Source organism: Phoenix dactylifera, chromosome 13 (assembly GCF_051530095.1).
Source record: "Phoenix dactylifera cultivar Ajwa chromosome 13, Ajwa_hap1_PhDact_Kaust_v1.1, whole genome shotgun sequence".
Classification (NCBI taxonomy): domain Eukaryota; kingdom Viridiplantae; phylum Streptophyta; class Magnoliopsida; order Arecales; family Arecaceae; genus Phoenix; species Phoenix dactylifera.
Window position 1 is genome coordinate 4,267,077 of NC_143202.1, and position 21,737 is coordinate 4,288,813.

General features: G+C 40.7%; 2 protein-coding genes across 2 annotated transcripts in view; one reads left to right on the forward strand and one right to left on the reverse strand.

Annotated features, from left to right (window-relative positions):
- Positions 1-15,372, forward strand: part of LOC103697815 (uncharacterized) — a 28,566-nt gene extending 13,194 nt beyond the window's left edge. The window contains exon 2 of the mRNA XM_008779754.6: positions 15,015-15,372. Within this exon, the coding sequence (XP_008777976.3) occupies positions 15,015-15,071 (57 nt within the window). The 3' untranslated portion in view covers positions 15,072-15,372. The remainder of the gene's footprint in view (positions 1-15,014) is intronic.
- Positions 15,373-19,696: 4,324 nt separating this feature from the next.
- LOC103697816 (NAC domain-containing protein 83-like) lies at positions 19,697-21,470 on the reverse strand. The gene is made up of 3 exons (XM_008779755.5): positions 21,080-21,470; positions 20,553-20,839; positions 19,697-20,193 (listed from the first exon to the last, which is right to left on the reverse strand). Exons 1-3 carry the CDS (start codon positions 21,258-21,260, stop codon positions 19,933-19,935), a joined length of 729 nt encoding a protein of 242 aa, XP_008777977.3. The 5' UTR covers positions 21,261-21,470; the 3' UTR covers positions 19,697-19,932.
- Positions 21,471-21,737: the final 267 nt, after the last annotated feature.

Sequence of the window (21,737 nt, forward strand, 5' to 3'; positions counted from 1 at the left end):
AAGTAAATACAAGAGATAGAAGAAAACAGAAAATAGCTTCTCAAAAAGCAGATTTAAGACAATATAATCGTAAAGGAGTTAGAAGCCCTCAAACGCTTTTAAGCTGGTGAAGAGGTATGGCTTCTGGAACTCCGGTCTCCTCTTGAAAGAGTGGTCGACTTGAATGCAGGAGGAGGAAGCTTTGATTGTTGGGAAGAAGTTGTTGGAGCAGTAAATGCAGATCTCCCCTTTTTCGTTTAAGAGCACTTGGAGAGCTTGAAAACTTGAATGCTTGGAGTGGAATATCTGTTCTCTACCTTGCTACAGTCCTCTGTGGCTATTTAAGCCAACCCCCACGGAAACTAGCCGTTACTCTGCTTTTTCTGGCCGTTCTGCACACTCTGCGCAGCCTGACAATATGACCGTTGGTGGGTTGGAGTCGACTCGCGCGATCAGGAGTCGACTCGTCTGTAGCAGGAGTCGACTCACGCTTTTCCGGAGTCGACTCGGCAACGGTTCCAAATTTGAATTAAAGTTGCCGTCTTGACTGGGAGTCGACTCGTCTTGACCTGGAGTCGACTCGCCAACTTCTGGAGTTGATCTGGCAATTTTTGGAGTCGGCTCATCCACTGAAGTCCGTGGATCCAAATTTGAATTTTGTCCACTCGAGTCGACTCGACTGTCCTGGGAGTCGACTCGAATCTCAGAGCCCGAACTCTCGATTCTCTGTCGTTTGGCTCATCCAGTCTTGGAGTCGACTCGAACCTCCTTGGAGTCGACTCGGCTCTCAGTTTCCGAAAGTTGGTCTTCTGCCTTTTGACGTGTAGCTTGTCTTGGAGTCGACTCGAGCTGTCTGTGAGTCGACTCGAATCTCAGAGGCAGTAACATGGTCTTCTGTCTGTTGATGGTCGCTCAGTCTCGGAGTCGACTCGTGTACTGCGGGAGTCGACTCGAATCTCAGAGTCCGAAAATCGTTCTCTGACTTTTTCCTTGTGTTCCTCTGAGAGTCGACTCTTACCTTCTTTGGAGTCGACCTGCCAACCATCGGAGTCGACTCGCGTTCCACTGGAGTCGACTCGAATCTCAGACCCGAAAACTGCTCTCTGACTTTTCTGCCTGTGACTGCTTGGAGTCGACTCTTACTTCCCTGGAGTCGACTCGGTGAACATTGGAGTCGACTCGCGCACTTCAGGAGTCGACTCGTTGACAGGTTCTGAGATGAAGCTTTCTGTTCTTCTTTCTGTTCTCAGTCGGAGTCGACTCGTACTAGTCTGGAGTCGACTCGAGCTCGTGCCAGTGAACTTGATACGCTTGGAGTCGACTCGTGATACTCGGGAGTCGACTCGAGTCTCAGACATTGGTTCATGCAGACTTCTTAACTTATCCAAAATACTATGAACCAAGTCTAGAAACACTTGGACAAGTTTTTCACTGAAACACTCAATTGAATTCATTAGTAATCACAAGATATACTCAAATGCTTTGAGCTCATCAAAATCAAATGGGGTTTTAATCAATCACTCCACAATGGCCTCTCTCATCAAACAATGATGAGTAAGAGTGCACAAGATTTGACTAAACCTCCTATCTATGACAAGGAACCAAAGGAAGAGATCTACTTCATATTTCAACATGAGGAGCATCAAGTAGAGGATTATATGTATGATTTTATCTTCAGCATATCTTAACCTATCAAGCATCCCATTCTAATATCTGATTGGGGTCAATATTATGAAGGCAAAACTTTCGTTGTTTATCATCATCTTATATTTTTCCAAAATTTTGAATATCCTAATGATCTGATACAGATTGATACATTTCCATTGTACTTCATCAAAAATCTGATGATTGAGTATTGAGATAAATATTCTTTAACCAATTGAATGGAAATTTATGATGGGAGTGTTGAGCAGATATATGATTGATCAATATAAGTATTCTCTTGATGAAATCAAAGCTTATAGAAGATGAGAATTCTAACATGTCAAAAAAGTGATGCTTAGGTGGTTAAGATTTTCTAAGAAGGAAAAAACTAGAGTGGTGTATTGGAGAATGTTTGTGGGATTGCATCACCAAATTCTTGATGAAATCACCAACTGGAGGAGCATGACATGGCGATGTTCATGGATCAAGTGAAAACCTGCATTATGGTCAAGCAAGGTCCAACCTAATGTTTAAAAGAGAAGCCCAGGCCATGAAGTCTGTGCCATGAAGCCCACTACATAACTCCTAATTTTAAACTTTAATTATTTTTATTTGATGTTTGCATTTAAAGTTATCGCTTGTTATTGTCATTAACTTCTACTAGTTAGAAGTTGATTCTGTGATTACTTATGCTGTCCTCTTAGAAATTTGGTGGCTATTTTGAAGACTTGTTTTTATCTAAAGCGTAGGTTGGAGGCTTGTTCTCTCCTGTGCTATGTAACCTGTTACATTATATATTAGGAAGAAGGCTTTCTAATTTGAGCTCAAGGGTAGTTGATTGTTCTTGCTCGTATCTTTTATAGTGGATTCCATGAGAGTGTGCATATTTACTTGATGTAAACTTGTGTTATCTTCTCTGCATCTTCTAGCATCAACAAGGACTTTTGGTGGTTATCCAATTTAATAAGAGCCTATCAATTTTCTTATATGATATTAGTTGATAATTTATGTAACCATATGTATGATGGAAATATGTAAGTGAAGATGGAATAGATCTACAATGTGGTCCAAAGGTTGAAAGCAGTTTAGATATAGTATATCCATATCCACTAAGGTCGGCCGAACTGGACCAAACTGCCTTGTTTGACTCATATCGAGCTGACCTAGTGGATAACTGTGTTGGTTTGTCCATTAAATTCGTTTTTGGCTTTGAACTGGCCAGAACGGATTCCAAACCGATCAAAACTGGCCGAAACTAGCCGTGAACTAGCTGGTTTCGTTCGAACTTGGTGCGAACCGTCCGGTTCGCACTGAGTCAACCTTGTTCGGAACGGGATCCCCTCCCCCTTTCCTTCTTTTAACACCTCTGTTTCCTTTAAAGTCTTAAGGCCTAAACGGCTCCCCCTTCCCTCCAATTTGCAAAATCATACCTATTTAACACGATTGAAAAAAAATTCAAGCCTAAATGAGGTGTGTTTCCTCTCCTCTATTTTTCTTAAAGCTCTAAAAAAATAGCTCAAAATTTGTAAAATAAGCGGAGGTCATGCCATTTTTTGATTTGGGCTTGATTTTATGATATATTATAAATCTATGGATGATCTACACGATAACATATTTTTTTTAATTTTTGGATTATATATAATTTTTAAAATTAAAATTATATTTTTGAATTTAAAAAATAAAAAATTTAAAAAATATAAAATCAGAAGTGTGTTTAGGAGCTTGCAAGCTACTCTCTAGTAAAATTTGATATCAATTTATTGAAGTTTTGATGCGATCATGCGCATAGTGGCCTAGGAGTAAATTTAAAAAAAAGAGAATAAATGGCCTTTGATGCTTGCCCATGAGTTTAGAAAAATATATGTAGCATCCATTAATGGGTTCTACATAAATCTGAGCTGAAATTAATTTTAAAAATATTATATTTAAAAATAATTTTTAAATTTAAAATTTATTAAAATATATAATTAATACTAAAATCATGAAATATTAGTACTATATATTACATAATTCAGAAGTATTTTTTGAAGTAGAAAATATTTTTTTTTAAATTTATGATATTTAAACATATTTTTAATTTAAAAATTATTAAAAATATACAAATAAATAAAAAAATATAGAAAAATAGTATTATAGATTAGATAAATCAGATATATTTTGTGAGGTAAAAAAAATTCTTTTCATCATAAAATTTTTTTGTTATTTTTAAATAATTGACAAACTGACGTACTTGATAAACCTATAGGAATGGAACCATAAAAAAAAATAGATCTAAATCATGACATTGGAGGTATAACTGGTGCAATACAGAGTTCAAGAAAGGCAGGGTAATTAGGTTGAAGCAGCACTTAGCTGGTGGTTACTCCGACGTATCTATATGCCAGAAATATCCACAGAAGGTTCGACAACTGATGAAGAAGTACTTTGCTAATTTCAGAGCAATAAAGGAGAGGGTTTCCAAGAAGAAAGCAGAGGTGGATTGCTGAACGACAAAGCCACCTTCCTATCATTCTAGGGCATCAGAAGAGACGTCTGCTCCAAATGACGAGGAGACATAGATCCAAGCTGCCATGCAGGTGAGCTTGGATAATTAGTTGTAGCATAATGAGATGGTCAAGTATAGAGCTCGATTTTGGCCTTCATACTATGAGTCGGTTTTTGGTTCTGCGAGCAGCAGGATAGATCCAGAGTTCAAGAGGACCTTCTTAGTTAGGGAGACCATCAGCAGAGGCAGTAGCCTATTGCATCTATGCTGGAGGCTTTTGGTTGCAAAAAGAAGTAATCAGGGAGATTTCATCAGGAGCAACCATTCATAATTTAGATCTACACAAGGTATGTTCAGCCTGTACCGAACCGGTGCCGACGGACATCGGTACGGTACAGCATATAAAAACGGTTCTGATCCAAATTGGGTCAGAATCGATTGGTTCCGTGCTTGGACCGGTGCGAACTGGGCCGGTTCATACCGGTACAAGCCGGTCTTTCCCCGCGCGTGGGCACGCGGGGCGTGGCTGGAGCCCGCGTGGGCCTCTTAATGCCACAGAGTGGCAATGCATCTAACGCGTCCGCGCGGACGCGGCGAATTTTTTTTTGGGAAACGCATGCGGACACGCGAGCGGAGAACGCGCGCCCATGTGCGTTTCCCCGCGCAGGAATCGCGCCCGCGCACGATTCCCCAGCAGGGAATTGCGCCCGAGCGCGGTTCTCCGCGCGGGGCACCATGCCCACGCGGGTTGCCAGCCCGCGTGGGGGCACTAAATGCCATAGAGTGTGGCATTTAACGCGTCCGCACGCGGACGCATTTTTTTTGGAAAACGCGCGCGGATGCGCGAGCAGAGAACGTGTGCCCGCGCACGATTCACCGTGCAGGAACCGCGCTCGCGCGCGATTCCCCAGCAGGGAATCACGCCTGAGCGCGGTTCCCCGCGCGGGGCACCATGCCCACGCGGGCTGACATTAAATGCCACTTTGTGGCATTTAACGCGTCCGCGGACGCGTTTTTTTTGTTTTTTTAAAGTCCGCGCGCTTGTGGCCGCGCGCGCGGCTTCGGTTCGGTACCGGTTCCAAGCGGTACCGAACCGGAACCGTACCGGTTCTGGTGCTCACCGGTACGCCGGTACAGTCGGTCCGGCGAACCTTGGATCTAAATACTTTCTTCAGCAGGAATTCGAAGCAGCAGAGGGTTGACATAATGTTGAAGAAGGATAAGAAGGATATGTGGCGAGCTATTGGATCCTAGTTTCACTTCAGCCATATTTCAACGAATGTGGCAAATAATACGTACTATAGGTCTGCCATTTTTTTATGTAGACTGTCGGTCTCGGTGTAGATCCTCTAGAACTGAAGGATATCTACGGTGAGCTTCTTCGCAATAATAAAGAGCTAGAAAAGTGGATTGCCTTATGCAAGAGCAAGTTGCCCACATATGGACTAATGATGATATGTGATGGTTGGATCCAAGGTCCGCTGTACCGGATCCGGTAGGCGTACCGGTTGCCTACCGGACCGGTATGGGCCGGTTCGTACCGTGCTCCGGGCGGTACGAACCGGGAAGCTCTTCCCCGCCGGAACCGGGGAAGAAGAAGAGAACCAGAGAGAACGCGAGGAAGAGAGGGAGAGAGCCCACCTTCGGCCGCCATCGGAGAGCCGCGGAGGGGCGTCGGAGGCCGGTGGGGGGCGGCGGAGCCCGCGGGGGCGCTGCGGAGGCTGCTGCCGCGGCCGCATCCACTGTTTCGAAAGAAACAGGGGACGCGGCCGCGTTTTTTAATTTGGGGATTTTAAGTGAAGTCGGCAAATCGGTTGCCGACTTCAGTTAAAATCCCTAAATTAAAAAACGCGGCCGCGTCCCCTGTTTCTTTCGAAACAGTGGACGCAGCCGCGGCCTCCGCAGCGCCCCCGCGGGCTCCCCCGTCCCCCGCCGGGCTCCGCCGCCCCCCACCGGCCTCCGACGCCCCTCCGCGGCTCTCCGATGGCGGCCGAAGGTGGGCTCCCTCCCGCTCTTCCCCGCGCTCTCTTTTTTTCTCCTCGTCTTCTTCGTCTCCGGCAAGAAACCAGCCTGTACCGGTTTCCACGGCTCCGCCGTACCGGTAGCTGGCCGGACCGGTTTGTACCGGCCGGTTCGGCATACGCTGGTTGGATCGGTCCTACCAGGTAGAGCATTATCAACTTCTTGACATATTGAGATACGAAGGCTTTCTTTTCACAAGTTGGTTGATACTTTAGATTAGGTGCACAATGCCACATACATCCTCAAATTATTGGAGGTGATTGATTAGGTAGGAAAGGAAAATGTCGTGCAGGTTATCACTGATAATGGGCTACAATATAAGGCCGCCGGAGAGATCTTGATGGAGCGGCAGCCACATATTTTCTAGCCCCCATGTGTTGTACCTTGTATCGATTTCATGTTGATGGACATTGTGCAGATTTATAGAGTGCAATTGACAATGGAGACAACCCAGACCATTACTAGATATATTGATAACTATACATGGGTCTTTTCACGATGAGAAGGTATGCAGAGGGAGATTTTGAGACCAAGAGTCACACGGTTTGCTGCTAACTACAATATACTTGGTAGCCTTTTTGAGAGGAAAGTAGCCCTACGTCAGATGTTTGTCAATTCCGAATAACAGAAAAGTAGATATGCGAGGACCGACATTGAAGGAAGAATTGTTGAGGACTTGGTAACAAGGCAGACATTCTGGCAGCGGGCGACTACGATAGCGAAGGCTATTAGACTATTGTATGAAGTGCTTTGGACTGTGAACAGTGAGAGGTATCTCCAGATGGGCTTCTTGTATCATATGATAGAGGAGGTAGACATTCTGGTACCGGGCGACTACAATAGTGAAGGCTATTAGACTATTGTATGAAGTGCTTTGGACTGTGAACAACGAGAGGTATCTCTAGATGGGCTTCTTGTATCATATGATAGAGAGGACAAAGATTCAGATTAAGGAGGCAAATCCGACGTATGCCTAGGAGTACATTAACATCATTGAGTGGCGGTGGGACTACCAGATGGGTAGGAACTTGTAGCTAGCAGATAAATAAGAACATTGAAAATTAGACTACTCCTGTAATTATACAATTTTACTAAGGCAATAACGAACTCTATCTGCAGCATATTACCTGATCTCGAGGTTTCAGTACACCGTAACAAGAATCGATAAGGATGACGAACTTTTGTCCGCTCTGCAGAATGTGATTTACAAGATGGAGCATGATCTAGAAGTCGCGATCCTATATCTAGAAGAGGTAAGTTAACTTAAGTGACTTATGTAAGTTAACTGATATTTTCAATTATTAACATATTACAACACATTTATTTCACAGATCAAAATATTTAGAGAGGGTACTAACAACTTTAGAGTCTTGGTAGCTGTCGTAAGTAAAAAAAGTATGAAGCCAGATATATTACACATCAGGAGAACATTTACCTGGCGTTAGATGGTTACTAATATGATACTATCTTAAATTTAATTTTCTACAATGTTTTTGTAGCTGAATGATGGATTCATTTTGGTTTGTTCGCGAAAAATTTTAAGTGGCTGGCTATCCGGATTCTTTTTTAGACAGCCTCCTTGAGTGGCTGTGAGCGTAATTGGTCCATCTTTCCCCTCATCCACGGCAAGCAAAGGAACCGTTTGACATAGAAATGCCTCAACGACCTTGTATATGTTCACTACAATCGAAGGTTGAGGCTAAAGTGCATTTAGGAGGAAGTGGAGCTAAAGTACAAAGATCCAATCTATAGTGCTTTCATTGATGATGAGGATGATCTTATGATCGGATGGCTTGTGGGCCAGCAGCAGGAGCCGAAGCTTGAAGAGCAAGGATTGCCTTCATGATCGGCCAGTTTTGTATTTAGCAAGCTAGGGTTGATGTAGGGCAATGAGCAGAGAGCAATATTCTACGTATCCTTCTAGCTGATCAGCCACAACCACATTAAAGCCGGTCATCACATGACTCCTTGTTTGAGACATCCTCTTAGAGATATGATCGAGAGATGCTTATATGAGGCCACTACGCTATCTAGCCAACTCGATTAGGAGGGCGATATACGTTTTTCCAACATAGCTAGACAGAGAGTGGCATAAAGGATAAGCAGGCAGAGAGTGACACGAATGGTGAGCAGACAATGAGTGGCACGAACGGTTAAACAGGCAGTGAGTGGCATGAAGGGTAAGAAGGCAATTGCCTAGTACACCAAAAAAGAAAAACAAAAAGCACTTGTAGCCCCAATGGAGAGTGTGGAGGAAGAGCCAATTCACTCAGATTCAGAGACCAGGAGCAGGAGTTCTGATGGTCATTAATCTGCTGACTAGAGAGAGAGTGGAAGGCATGAGACCACTGTTTATGCGATAGCTATAGGGTGGTCTTGAATTTACCAGTAAGTCCCAGTTTATGCATGCTACATTGGATAGGGATCATGATCCATAATCTGGTAGAGTTCACGAGGATACAATTGTATATAGAAGACACACTCCTCGAGGTCATTCAGGAGGATACAATGCAACAGCAGATAACCTCGTACATGAAGTATGATTCATAGACGTATTAGGTTTTGAGTTGTATATTGGATTCTATTATCTGTGGTCATAGACAGCCTCTGACCCATATGGATACGGTTATAAATATGGTGCGTCTGAGGCATCTTCCGATCGCTACTACTACGCAGCCTAGAGCATCTTACAGATCAGATTTTGCTGCCGGTTTATTCGGATTGGTTCCTTCACAGCCGTTTTATCAGCCATTTTATCAGCTAGAGAACCTCTCAGAGCTAGAGTTTCAGCGAGAGATCCGAAGTGCTTATAATTTGGAGCGCGTTCCTTATGGGATGAACATACAAGACTACAACACCGCTTGGTTAGAGGGGTGGGCTGATGTGCCTTCTGACTATGCTAATGATTCAGATATTCGATGAGATTTTAGATATCAATATGTATGTTGTACTTTAAATATATGTAATTGATTTATTATTTTAGATTTTTTATCTCATTATTTGATTTGAGCAAAATCTGCCGAACTGGACCGAACCGCTTGGTTCAGGCAGTACTGAACCGACCTGGTGCAAAATTGGATCAGTTCGTTAATAATATTCGATTTTGGCCTCTACCATTCGTAATCGATATTGGATCGGCTAGAATCAGTCCTTTACTGCTCGGAACCGACCGGTTCGCACCGAGTCAATCTGGTTTCGAACCAGGTTGGGTGTTATTGCCACTGTCCCCACTTGACGTCTTTAAAGGCATCAGGTGGCATTAGGAAGGCTCGAGAAGGCCTTTCCAAAACTATTTGAAAGCGGCTCCGCCGCTTCTCAAAAAATCTACAAACAATATCGATTCAGACTATCAAAAGAAGGATCCAAGGCTAAATAAGGTATGCTTTCTTTCTCCTATCTCCTTCTCTTCTTTTTTTATAATTTATATCATTTTAAAGCAATAAGTTGCGTCATTTAGATTAAATCGGAATCATAGAAACATCAAAAAATACCAAAAAAATATTAAGAAAAATATAAAAAAAATCAAATTAGACTTAAATTCATCGAAAAAGTTCAAAAAGAGTGATTACCAATTGAATTTTTTTGAAAACTCCAAAAAAATTGGGGTGTGCTGGTCTGTGAACCAGCACGCCCTACCGGTTTGGTTCGGCACTGAACTGGTACCAAACCGTATCGGATGCCGACTGTTACGAGTCCTGATACCGGTTCGGCAGATCTTAGATTTGAGGATATTTCATGTTGCTTCTTGTAATATGTAATATCTCACCAATCATTTTATGTTTTGTATCATTTTAAAACAACAAGATGCATCGTTTAGGTTAAACCGAAATTATAGAGACAAAAAAATATCAAATTTGCCTTAAAATTATTGAATATTTTGAAAAAGATTGATTACCAATTAATTGAACTTGAAAACCCCCCAAAAAAGGGCGTGCCGGTACGGAACCAGCATGTCCAAGCGTACCATGCCGGTACGGTACCGAACTGATGTTGTACCGACCCCCGTCGACAGGTACAAGTCCCAGTATCAGTTCGACGAACCTTAATATCCACCCTTATTTAGCAGATATGGATGGGGATAAGGACATCAATCATATACTAAAGTTCATATTTTTATTTGTTTTAAATGGATACAAGTACATGCTAAACATTAGTCATACCCGTATTTTTTTGAAATGGTTATGTATGTTGAGTTGAATTGCAATAACCACCATTGGAGATCCAAACTTTGAATTTTCAAACTTGTCTAAATAGATTATTTGCATGTGCATTGCCATGAAAGACTTCTTTTTTTTGGGTAGACATTTGCTATTAGAGTCTTAGAAAAGCATACATAATCAGTCACAAATCCACCCAGTCATCAAGGTTACTCAACTTCTTAATCTCCAATATTTTTGCGTATTACAAGATAGAACGGTTGCATGTTTCTATTGCTCATTTCTATTCTAATCCCACATGCCCATGTAGCAAAAAAGCATCAACTCTATGGACCCACAAATTAGAAGAATGTTGAAACTGATGGAGAATCAAAATTGAAAACATAATATTCATTGAAAGAACTGAAAAGATATCCCAAAAGATCTTGACCACGAATTAGGAGTGTAAACAAACCAAACAGGAAAGACCTAGGTGTATGTCAAGCTTGGCTTGTTTTACGATGGAGCTGAGCTCAAGCCAACTCATTTGATTCCAACCCGAACTTGAGTTGTTTATGAACAAACTCATGAGATCTAGTGATAGCTCGAGGTCTTTCAAGAGTCTCATTATATAGTTTGAGATAACTTTTCAAGTTAATGCTTGAATCTTATAGTTGAAATGTATTCTACTCTTTATAAATTAAGCTATATTTTTTTATATTGATAATAATAATTACAATAATATATGCTATTTATAAATTCATAATTTGAGTTGAATCAAGCCAAGCTCGGGTGAGCTAAGCCTAGCTCTAACTCTGCTCACTTGCTTACTAAGCGAGACAATCTTGAGCCAAATTTTGATTTGAGCACAAGCTAGCTTGCGAGAAATTTGTTTATTTGATAGCCCCATTGTTGTGGTGCAACTTGGGTTGGGCTCAACTCGACCTACTTGCCTAAACCCCTCATTGGGTAGGGTTGGGTTGAGTTTTATAAATTTAGGTTCTGCTTGGATTGGAAAATCCAAACCTAACCTCAAGTATGGTTGGTGTGTGACCCAACTTGAACTCAACCAAGCTCATCTTAACTCAGTCCAACCCGATATAAATAAATAAATGAATAAATAATCCATATTCCTGTTTAATTTATATTGCTTGTTTATATTATTGTAACTTACATCTTGTTGTTACTGTTGATGCCACTAGCAAGGGTGGCTGAACCTACTGCGAGTAGTGCAAGTGCTGTGTGTTGAGTGTCGATAGTGGACAACCCAATATCTATTATTATTTTTTGAATTTTATCTCCAAATACAAAACACAGAAGAGCAAAAAAGAGAAAAATGAATTGGAAAATATACTAAATTGATGCCTTGAATTGATTGTTTGTATATCTGCGAACATGGATGAGATTAATATAAGGGTAAGTTTAACGCATACAGGTTATTTTCATCAATTAGTCTTATATTATACTTTTTCTTTGTTTTTTTTTTAATATTTATAGACTGTCTTGAATCCTAGCAGCCTGCCTAGCTGCCTGTCTTGTGCCTATTATCTTGTAAAACCATGGGGACGATCTAACCTGATCCGGCTAATGCAACCAACCCAAATTTAGATTAAAATGGTGATGCAGGAGCATTGAACCCAATCCCTCTGGGCGTGTTGAGTCATTTGGAGATCGAGTCCTTTTTGTTTGGCGTGTTGAGTCAATTGAAGTTTGGGTCCCAGTGCTATGAAACCACGTTGAGTCCATGGCGTCGAAGAGTCCTTGAGTGATTAGGGGTTTGTCTATTTGGTCCATGTGGCGTTTGGGAAAGAGTCCTAGCTGATTTGGACTCTTTTCCATTCGCTATAAGGAGTCCTAGTTATTTGAGAGTCTTAGTTGGTTTAGTTGATTTCGTCAAATGATTGATTTGATTTAACAAAGTTCATGTTTAGTTGGAGTCCTAAAATTCTGATTATAAGAGTCCATGTTTAACCCAACCTCTTACTCTATAAATAGAGGTGGTTGAAGAATAAATTTCAGAATTTGATCACTTGCTTTTCTTGAAACCGTGAGAGTCCTTTCTTGTGAAGGAGAGAATTCTTCTTGCTTAGTGCGACTCTAAGAGGCTAAAGGAAGCTTGGTGAGACACCATCATCTTCTCTTCTTCCAACCGTTGGATTGAGTGAGGGTGAGATTCTCTCGTTCTTTCTGTACTTATCCTCCCTTCACGCCATACCTTGCTCACACTCACCTAGAATCCTTCTTTCATTAGAACACCTAAGCCTCCTCCACGCCCTTAAGCCTCTCATGTCCAAACCCAAGTCCTTTTTGGGTCCAAGCCAACTCCATCAGCCCAATCCCCCTAATTTTAGCGACCAACCATTGAATCTAAGCGAATCACTTAGCCATCTTCTTCCATCATCTTCTTCCTTCTTCCTTCCCTGAGAAACCTAGCCGCCATTGATAGAGAAAGAAAAGAAAGAGAAAAAATAGAGAGATCAGCCGCCGTCCAACTAGATTTCAGCAAGCACCCATGCCCGCTGCGTCAAATGGGTTCAGGTTGGGTTGGTTTAGAGATACGAAACCCAAGATCGGGTTGGGTTGGGTTAAGCTTGGGGGATAGAGGGTCGATTGGGTTAAGGTTTGCCCTCAACTTGATTCATCCTGTCCGAGTTGCTTCCCTATCTACAATGGATTACCTGACGAATTAAAAAGTCATCATTCATTATTCTACTAAGTTCTGATTACAGAAAATATTTAGGAAGGAATGGGTACCTAAAGATAAAACTATGATATAAGCAATCATCCCCCATCAAACAAGAAACACCCAAAACTCTGCAGAAGGATTCACCTATGCATTTCAATCAAATATAAAACTAATGAAAATGAGGATGGAATGATAGAAGCAAGCCAAGAAATGATTAAAGGGAGAAACCAGATTCAGATTGCAAGATGAAAGAAAACCATTAAAAGGTGGATGTCAATAAGAGTTAAATGAATTCAAAGAAAACCGCCGCTGCCATTACTGCTCCTTCCACTGCCCTTGGTCACTCCATCTCAAGTGCACTGCCTCCTCCTTGTCCAGTTCAAGAAAGAGGATAGATGACAGAGGGGTGATGCTGGGTGGTGGTCATTCTCTTTAGTAATGACAGTATACGTAGCTGGGAGATCAAAGGAGTGAGATGGAGAGAAAAGTGGAGAAACAAGAACTACAATGAAGCGAGGTTATGGTCAGTTGTGGTGGTGAAATGGAGATGGATTGAGACTTGGCAGGTGTTAGGCAGTGGGGCAAGGACAGAGAGGTTGAGAGGAGAAAGGAAAGAGACCGAGATTGGTTTCAGTAAGTCACCAGGTTTTTAGTGTTAATTTTAGTCAGCTAGCAGGATCCAAATCCAAGAAAATACTCTGAATCTGGACGCTCATCAAGATTTAAGTATTTTTATTTCTTTGATCATATCTAAATCTGAATTCACATTGGATATGCATTCACGTATCCAAATCTGATGATATTCAAATGCGAACCCAAATTCTGTTTGATATTATCCAACTCAGTTTCAGCCCTGTGGGCCATAGTTGCAAATCTCACTAGTTTGACTATTTTCTCCTCATATTTATCGAGTCTTTGTGAAAAGAATCAAAAGACAAGAACAATATGGGATATATTATTTCATTAGTGCCTCTGCCAATATACTGTGAGAAAACCTCATGGCTGGATTTCTAATGAGACTATGAAGCTCTTGCACTAGTGGGTTCTGACACATAAATCCTCAATATAATAAATCTATTAATGAGCCCGCCTCTTTTGTAATATTTATTGTTGAATAGAAAAGTCTATATTGAACCAACATTTTATCTAACCCCATTAGGTAAAATCTAATCGTAATTAAAAGGGTATCCATGCAGACTTCATTAATTTTCTATTCATAAATAAGAACCCAATTTTAGATATTCAAATATAATTTCTGATATTTGATCTTTGTTTTTAGTTTTAACTGCTCAATAAGGCTTATGGTTTACTTTCCAATGGTATATTTGTATATCTTGAAGTCTTTAAGGAGCTGTTTAGTTTTCTTTGATTTTCTACAAATAAGATACACACTAAACCTGATATTTTATAAAATAAGTATATGAACTATAAAACTGAATTATCAGGTTTTGCCAGTTTCCACAAAGCTTGCTGTAGGAAAAGCAACCAAACAAGGATTACGGTTTCCAGGTTTTGTGTGAACTAATTTTAGTAAATCCTGACAGCCAGACAATCTCTAAGGATCTGTTCCTTCTTAATTTGTACTGGAGGCTTGATAAACATTTCATTCGAAGCAGGGGAATCTGAAGCGGTGGTCAGTGCGTAGAAGTTTTGTCAGAAGTGAAGCAAAATCATGATTATCTCTGTTGCCAAGAGAAACAAATTCGTACATCAGGATGATTTATTTTAACCACCACCTCATTTTTGCCTTAGGTAGAATGACACCTTGTACATATTTTTTCTTTAAAATGATATGCCCCCTGCCTCGGCTGTGCTGTATGCTGCATGACTTGCTTTGGTTAGTTGCTTATTCGTTGGTTTAGTGCTCGGCATGAATCGATGTCATTTAGCTGGCTATTCATGTCCTTGTTCTGGTATGATCAATAGGCATATCCATGGCAGGATCCCATTTTAGTGTTACAACACACTGGTCTCTCGATCAATTAATGAATTCTACACATTATTTTGCCTGCTGGAATTAATCAATTAATGAATCCTTTAAAATGTGCCACTTTTGTTGCAGAATGAGGCAATCTTGAGGGCTTGTGCTGAACCACCAGCAACAAAAACATCAAATTGAGGGAGGACGCCGGTGGCCTGTAAACCAGACCAAAAGGGTATTGAGCATCGGGTAGGCCCCCGAAGGGTCTGCTTTCGTGCTTCCAAGCTTTATGCAACCAAATATTCTTCTTTGGTGAATTTCCAATTGGAAGAAAAACTTTGTTAATTCTCCCTTCATTTAGAGGATGTCAGTATGGTAGCGTTGTATCAGTCATTTTTGCTATTAATTTGGAATTCCAAGACAATATGATCTACCTTCTAAAGGTTATTACTTTGGAAATTTCAGCGCACAATCCAAAACTGTGTTGGTTTGATCCTTACTGAAGCCATTAGATTCTTTTCTTGTGCTAACTATGTGATGTTACAGTGTGTTGGGCCGTAGGATGATCTACGTTGGTATTAGGTCATCTGAAGCCTGTCATTTCCAGTAGTTCTGAAGAAGTTGGTAGACAACATGGCTTTGTGCCTGCAAGAGGCTGAGACATAAGAACTACCTACCATCACTGACCTACCTGGTTTTCACCAAAATTGGTGCATTGCATGACAATCCATTGATGATGGATTAAGAGAGGCATGAATACATACATATGCATGTGCATCTTCGAAGCAGTCCAATTTTGTTGTCGAGGACGAGGAGATGATTGTTAAATACCATCTATCTGTATTGACATAGCAGTCAGAAGGCATTTTTTGTTCCTAATGGATTGTCAGATAATCTTCTGATTGCAGAGTGCATGGATAGTGATATATCATGATAATCTTCTGATCTTGTATCTCACCCCCTCAAGTTTATGACAACCTATCAAAGAAATAGCAATGTCTGCTTTTACTTGGATATGAAACAAAAATTTCGCTTCGAAACAACTCATTAGTTTACACCATCCACATTTGAATATACAGCTATATAACCTCACATCAATCTGATTTCTGGAGATTAATCTTGTAAATTATCTTTCCATGGTAGTCACATCAATCTGAGATTAAGACTAGTGCATATTGGTGTTATTCCTCAGATTTTTTTTTTTTTTTTTTTTTTTGGGGAGAGAAAGATTTGCATTGTAGCACAGGGAATACATTTGGAAATAAATGCTTTATGTGTTTGGTTCTTATTAGTAATTGGATCAGGTTGAGTCCTAGACAAGTTTCTCCTCCCCTCCTTTCCTTCTTTGCTGGATTGCAAGGCAGGGCATCCTCATGTGGTGTTCACATGCTGGGCGACCGCACAATTCCAACTGCCCACGGTCCCCACCGTCCTTTAGATAATCAAAGAGCCATCCTTTCAACTCTCAACTAGATTTTAAATACATGCATGATGTCTTGCTTTCTTGTTCTTCTCAAATTCGCTCATCAGGTGGTGGTTAGTCAAATGTCTCTTAAATCAGTGCTCGTCTACCATGCCGGCAGGTCCCACGTGCTTCATGACGACAACCAGCAAGTCAGCAATCCAATGCCACACTCTTGTCGGGTGTAAACGGGTTGGATTCACACAAGATCCAAATCCCATCCTGATTGCAGAATGGATCCAATCTTTTGTCGGGTAACCAAACATTAACTTATAATCGCTATTACCATTCAAGTATATGCATAATTATCCAATATTTGTATTCACTTATTTCCAGGACTTCACATATTTTCTCCGTTTAAGATCATAGACTAGGTGCGCTCTAATGCCATTTGTAACAACCTAGAACCTCATCCAGAAAAGCTAATTAGAAGACATTATTTGGATTTATTTGTTCTGTACATGTACCTAAAATCTCTTCGAGAAATGACTGATTAAACATATGCTCGTATGTTGATTTATTTTATTCATTTATGTAGGACCACATGCCTTTTTGGGCAACTCTGTGCCTACTCTAATTAGAGATTATCTTGCTCATAAATGGGACGGGTTATCGGGTTGTCCGGTATCATCTGCTGCACCCTATAAAGATAAAGACCAATGGAAGGGGTCAAAGAGGGGGTGCAGGGGAGCTTTCATTGAAATGGGGATGGAAAAGGAAACATAGGCGGTGTCGTGAACGAACTGCCCAAGCTCTAGCTGGATGATGATCCCAAAACCACACTCACAAGAAACTTTGGTCGGCAGTTCTCTTTGGGGGGTATGTCATGGCTGGCACGTAACGTGTAAATAATATTATATGTCATCAAAAACTTTGGTAGTTTTACTAAGCTAACCTATTGACCATACTTTATCTACTGTTTTCCTCCTTGTTCTCATCTATTCTATGTTTTGGGAAGTGCTATAATTTCCAAGACATGCTGACCCCACCACCTTCAACATCAGTGCTTTTAATGTTATTTTAAGCTTAATAACTTGTACTATAATATTAGTAATGTAGATTTCTATATCTGCCACATGCCTCCTATCCATGAATAACAAATGAATAATCTGACATGCAGTTTTTTTTAACACCGTCCATTAGTATAAAAATCTTAAGTAATGACTTAGTTTTGCTGCCATACCACAATGAATGGTGTCTCACTAGAATCACCAATCAATTGGCCTTTCATAATGCATCCTTCTCCTGAAAAGCGACAAAACAAAATACACTTTTGATCTTATTATTCATCAAACTTTATATGGGGAAATCTGAATCAGGAGATGAGTTGAATCATTCATCATTCTATAACCTACCAAATATTCATTGATACCCTTGATGGAGCGGTTCCACCCTTTGCAGTGCAATACTCTTTATTACATAGGTGCCACAAGTATCTTCCCCTATTAAATTTCAAATTTGGTAGCTAATGCTTTGTATAATTGATACCATTTACTAGCTCTCCTTGAAATGATCACAAGCATTAGCTTTCAAAGTTGCTAACCTACTTTGCCTTTCATATTAAGCTTTCCACCCCACTTAACGGTTCCCATTTAGTATGAAAACATCTCCCACCGGCCTGCATTCTGCTAGTTTGATATGTGATTTCGATAATCAGATGTTAAAGGAAATCTTTGTTTTTCCTTTGTTTGTATAAATGGGTTATTCAATAGAAATGATCAGAACTCCAAATTATTAAGAACTGCTAACAATCCTAACAACTGTTTTTATTAAGCTTGAGCAGCGGCGAAAAGTATCAAGCAGTTATAAGATATCTTATTGGCTTATGATGGTCATAAAGTGTTGCTATGAATAGGTTTCTATATAATGTAATAGCTTGCATATGTATGTGATTAGCAAAATATTATGATTTTTTTAGTTTGTATACTAGTGAAATTCATCATGGATGTTTAAAGTTACATAACGGTCATTAAAAAGTCATGACACAATCACGTACCAATAACTCATCGATATCTTTACAAATAACGTAAAGATCGTTATAAGTCGTAATGCAAACATACATTTGAATTAGTCTATGCTTCAAGAAGCATTAAGAGAGTGTCCAAGATAGATTTCGCCACAACTTGCATAATGTAATATATGGTCTTAGATAGAAACTACCAAGGATGAGCAAAACCAAGATAATATTTATTGATTACAGTCATTTTTGAGTGATGGTTACCTCAAGCCTATGGAATGGGATTCAACTGGTGTATTCAATTTGTCTAGATGATTGTCTTATTGTCATATTCTCACATCAGAGTATTCTCCAATGTCCTGGTCACTGAATATTTCAAACTTTCGGATCAATATAGATAACCTTGGGACAGACAAAGTTCATCAGAAGTGGTCCAGCTAAGAGTTAGCAGGACTAAGCAAGATGTCAAACCAGTCATAACATCATAAACCTTGAAAATTGTTTAACAAATGGACCACTTTTGGATGTTGAAGTGCTCCAAGCAACCTGAAATAGTTCTATTATTATTAAGAATGGCACTTTTATTTGTGATTATGGAACAATAATTCATTAAGGTATTAAGAAGAGGGTGTGTTTGGTGCAATTTTCAGATTACAATGACATTCTAATTGATGTGTTAGAAATATTATTTCTTCTTCCAGACATTCTTTTTTGTGTCGGAAGCAACACCTAGCTGCTTCAATCAGCAATGGAGTTGGACAGTATAGTTTTCTACGGACTTCAGCATAAATTACTCTTGCAAGCTTGCTCTTAATTTAGTCATGTTATTGACAAACGCAACTTAGGAGTTTGAATTTTTTGATTTATCACTGCCTTTTAGATAGGCTAAGAAGCCATGCAGTGGTCTTTGAATGAGTTAACTGCAAGGTTTGTTCATCCACCAATATGGCCCATTTGACCAAGTCAGAGCTGCAGCTCAGCAATAAGCACATCAAAGTGGGGGGGTCATATTCTGATTTGATTTGCTCTCCTCTTGTCAAAACAAAATCTAGTGCAAATATTCTTGGCGAATATGGGTGCTTGCTAAGGGACCCATATTCCCCTTGACAGCTCCCCTTTCCTCTGTCTCAGCTGACCCTAAAGGCTAAAAGCATCTCTTTCACAATCCACATGGATATATGCTTCCTCTTTCTTGCTCTGCTTTCCTTCCTCTCTTTTCACCGCATTGGATCCTCTTTTCTGCTCATAAGAACCATTTACCTTCTGGTACTCTTAGTCATCTGAACTGAGCACCAGCTGCAGTTACCTTCATTTATGTCCTTCACCTCTTCACTCATTTATACTGGGTAATCAGGCTTTGGCAAAAAACACCATCAATCTCAGATGTCAAAATTACACAAGATATAGAACTAATCAAAACATCAAGGTTCATTAAGAAAAACATCTCTTCCACATTAGCAATAATCTCTTGATGCTCCACAAAGATCTCTTGTATCAAGTTGTTAGAAAAAGAACACTTACAAGAGATGAAAAGACTAGAATTTCTGAAGTTAAAAGCTCATGGAGGATCTCCGATTAAGAAAAAAAGGAAGCTCTGAGTTTCGATACAATGAAGCGAAAGAGACCTAAGCCTCTCTTCCTTATGGAGGTGACCTACTATTGCTGCAGGTAGTTTCATCTCCATTGCTAGATACATCAGAAAACTCCGTGACACAGCTTGACTCTGATGAAGAGGGTCGTGGATCGCTATCTCTCAGACCCATGAAATCAATGAAACCAATGCCACCATTTCTACTTTGGCTCTCTTCACGGTATTCTTTGTCATCAACGCCCATCTTGGCAGCTCTTTTCTTCTTAAATATGCGACAGAGCACCCAATCTTCTGTAGGAACCATGGAACTCTGCATAAAAGCATTATAGAATTTAATTAATCATCTCCAATTGCAGTTGTATTTATTTTTCTCTTCTACTCACTCCTGAGACATTCACAATATGCGTCAACAATTAGCATCTTTAGTCAGGCCAGGAAACTGATAAAAAACAAGTACTTAATGAACTACTCAAACTACATGGTTAAAGCTATCACCAACTAGCACATATACATGGGGGCCTAAGGGTATGAGAAGGGCTAAAATTCTTCTCTACAACAGAGTAACTGGGGACTCTTTCAGTGGGCATTCTCATGGCATAGCTCCTACCAAGTACAAGCAAGCACTCTTTTAAACTAAACAAGAGGAAAGAGATAGGATTGGAAGCTCACATGAGTTGAGTTCTTTCTCTGGGGGAAGGCACCAGCTCTAGTCTCGGGGCCGGCAAGGCGATACTCGTGCATGATCCAATCAGTTCGAGACCCTCTTGGAGGCTTGCCATGATAAAAGACCAACACCTTCTTCATCCCCACCACCTGGTTGCTCCTCAAAGCTACGATCTCCTTGTCCTTCCCTGTCGCCTTCCAGTATCCGCAGCCGGTAGCCCGGTTCAACCGATTTCCATTCGGATACTTGGCCTCTCTAAGGTAGAAAAAATACCTCTCTTGCTCCCACCCACCTAGACATCAGGAAGGGAAAGAATAACCATGTTCAACTACAACTCAATACTGCAATCAATCATCATCATCATCATCATTGCATGGCTCTCAACAACTAACTAAAATGATTATGAGAAGACTTTCGCTTTGCAAATAATGGTTGTCATCATGATATTGATAAAGTTGGAGCTGGTTTTACAAATGTTTCATGTATTAAAATCTTGAACATAAAAAAAACATGAAGAAGCAGTGCTACTGACCAGGCAAGTCCCAAGGATTGTATTTGCCGAGATCGACCTCAGGGATGATGGAAGCTGGCAATGGACAGGAGAAGACCTTCCTTGTGAGGTACTGGACAACAAGCTCTTCATCAGTGGGGTGGAATCTAAATCCAGGGGGCAGCCTCAGCACTCCATGCCTCATGACACCTGGCTTGTCCATGACCAAAGGCAACCCTCTTCTTCACTTGTCCTTGGAAGTGAGAAGCAGTATCAAACACTTGAGCAGCCCAATTCCAAATGCGTTAGATTAAAAGCGCCCATGTTCCATTCTGCTTGTCTCAAATCCAAGGAAGAAGGGGGGCAAGAGAGAGAGAGAGAGAGAGAGAGGAGGAGGACCAAGGAGGGGAGGTGGAGTTGGGTTTGTGAATTGGAAAAAAAAGCGGGGGGGGGGGGGGGGGCCTTTATAGTAAGATTGCGGGGAGAAGGCGACGATCGCTGTGGCGTGAACCAGACTCAAACTCTTTGACGCATTTTAACAAGTGCGTGGCGATAGCGATTTCGGAGGTGAAAAAAAATATTAAATTCTTATTACAAAGGATAGCAGAACTTTTTTTTTTTTTGGTAGAAGCTGCTAAAAGCCGGGGGAGAAACGTCAAAAGTGTGCCTTGCCCGCTGCCCGACGGCCAAGGGCTCTGTT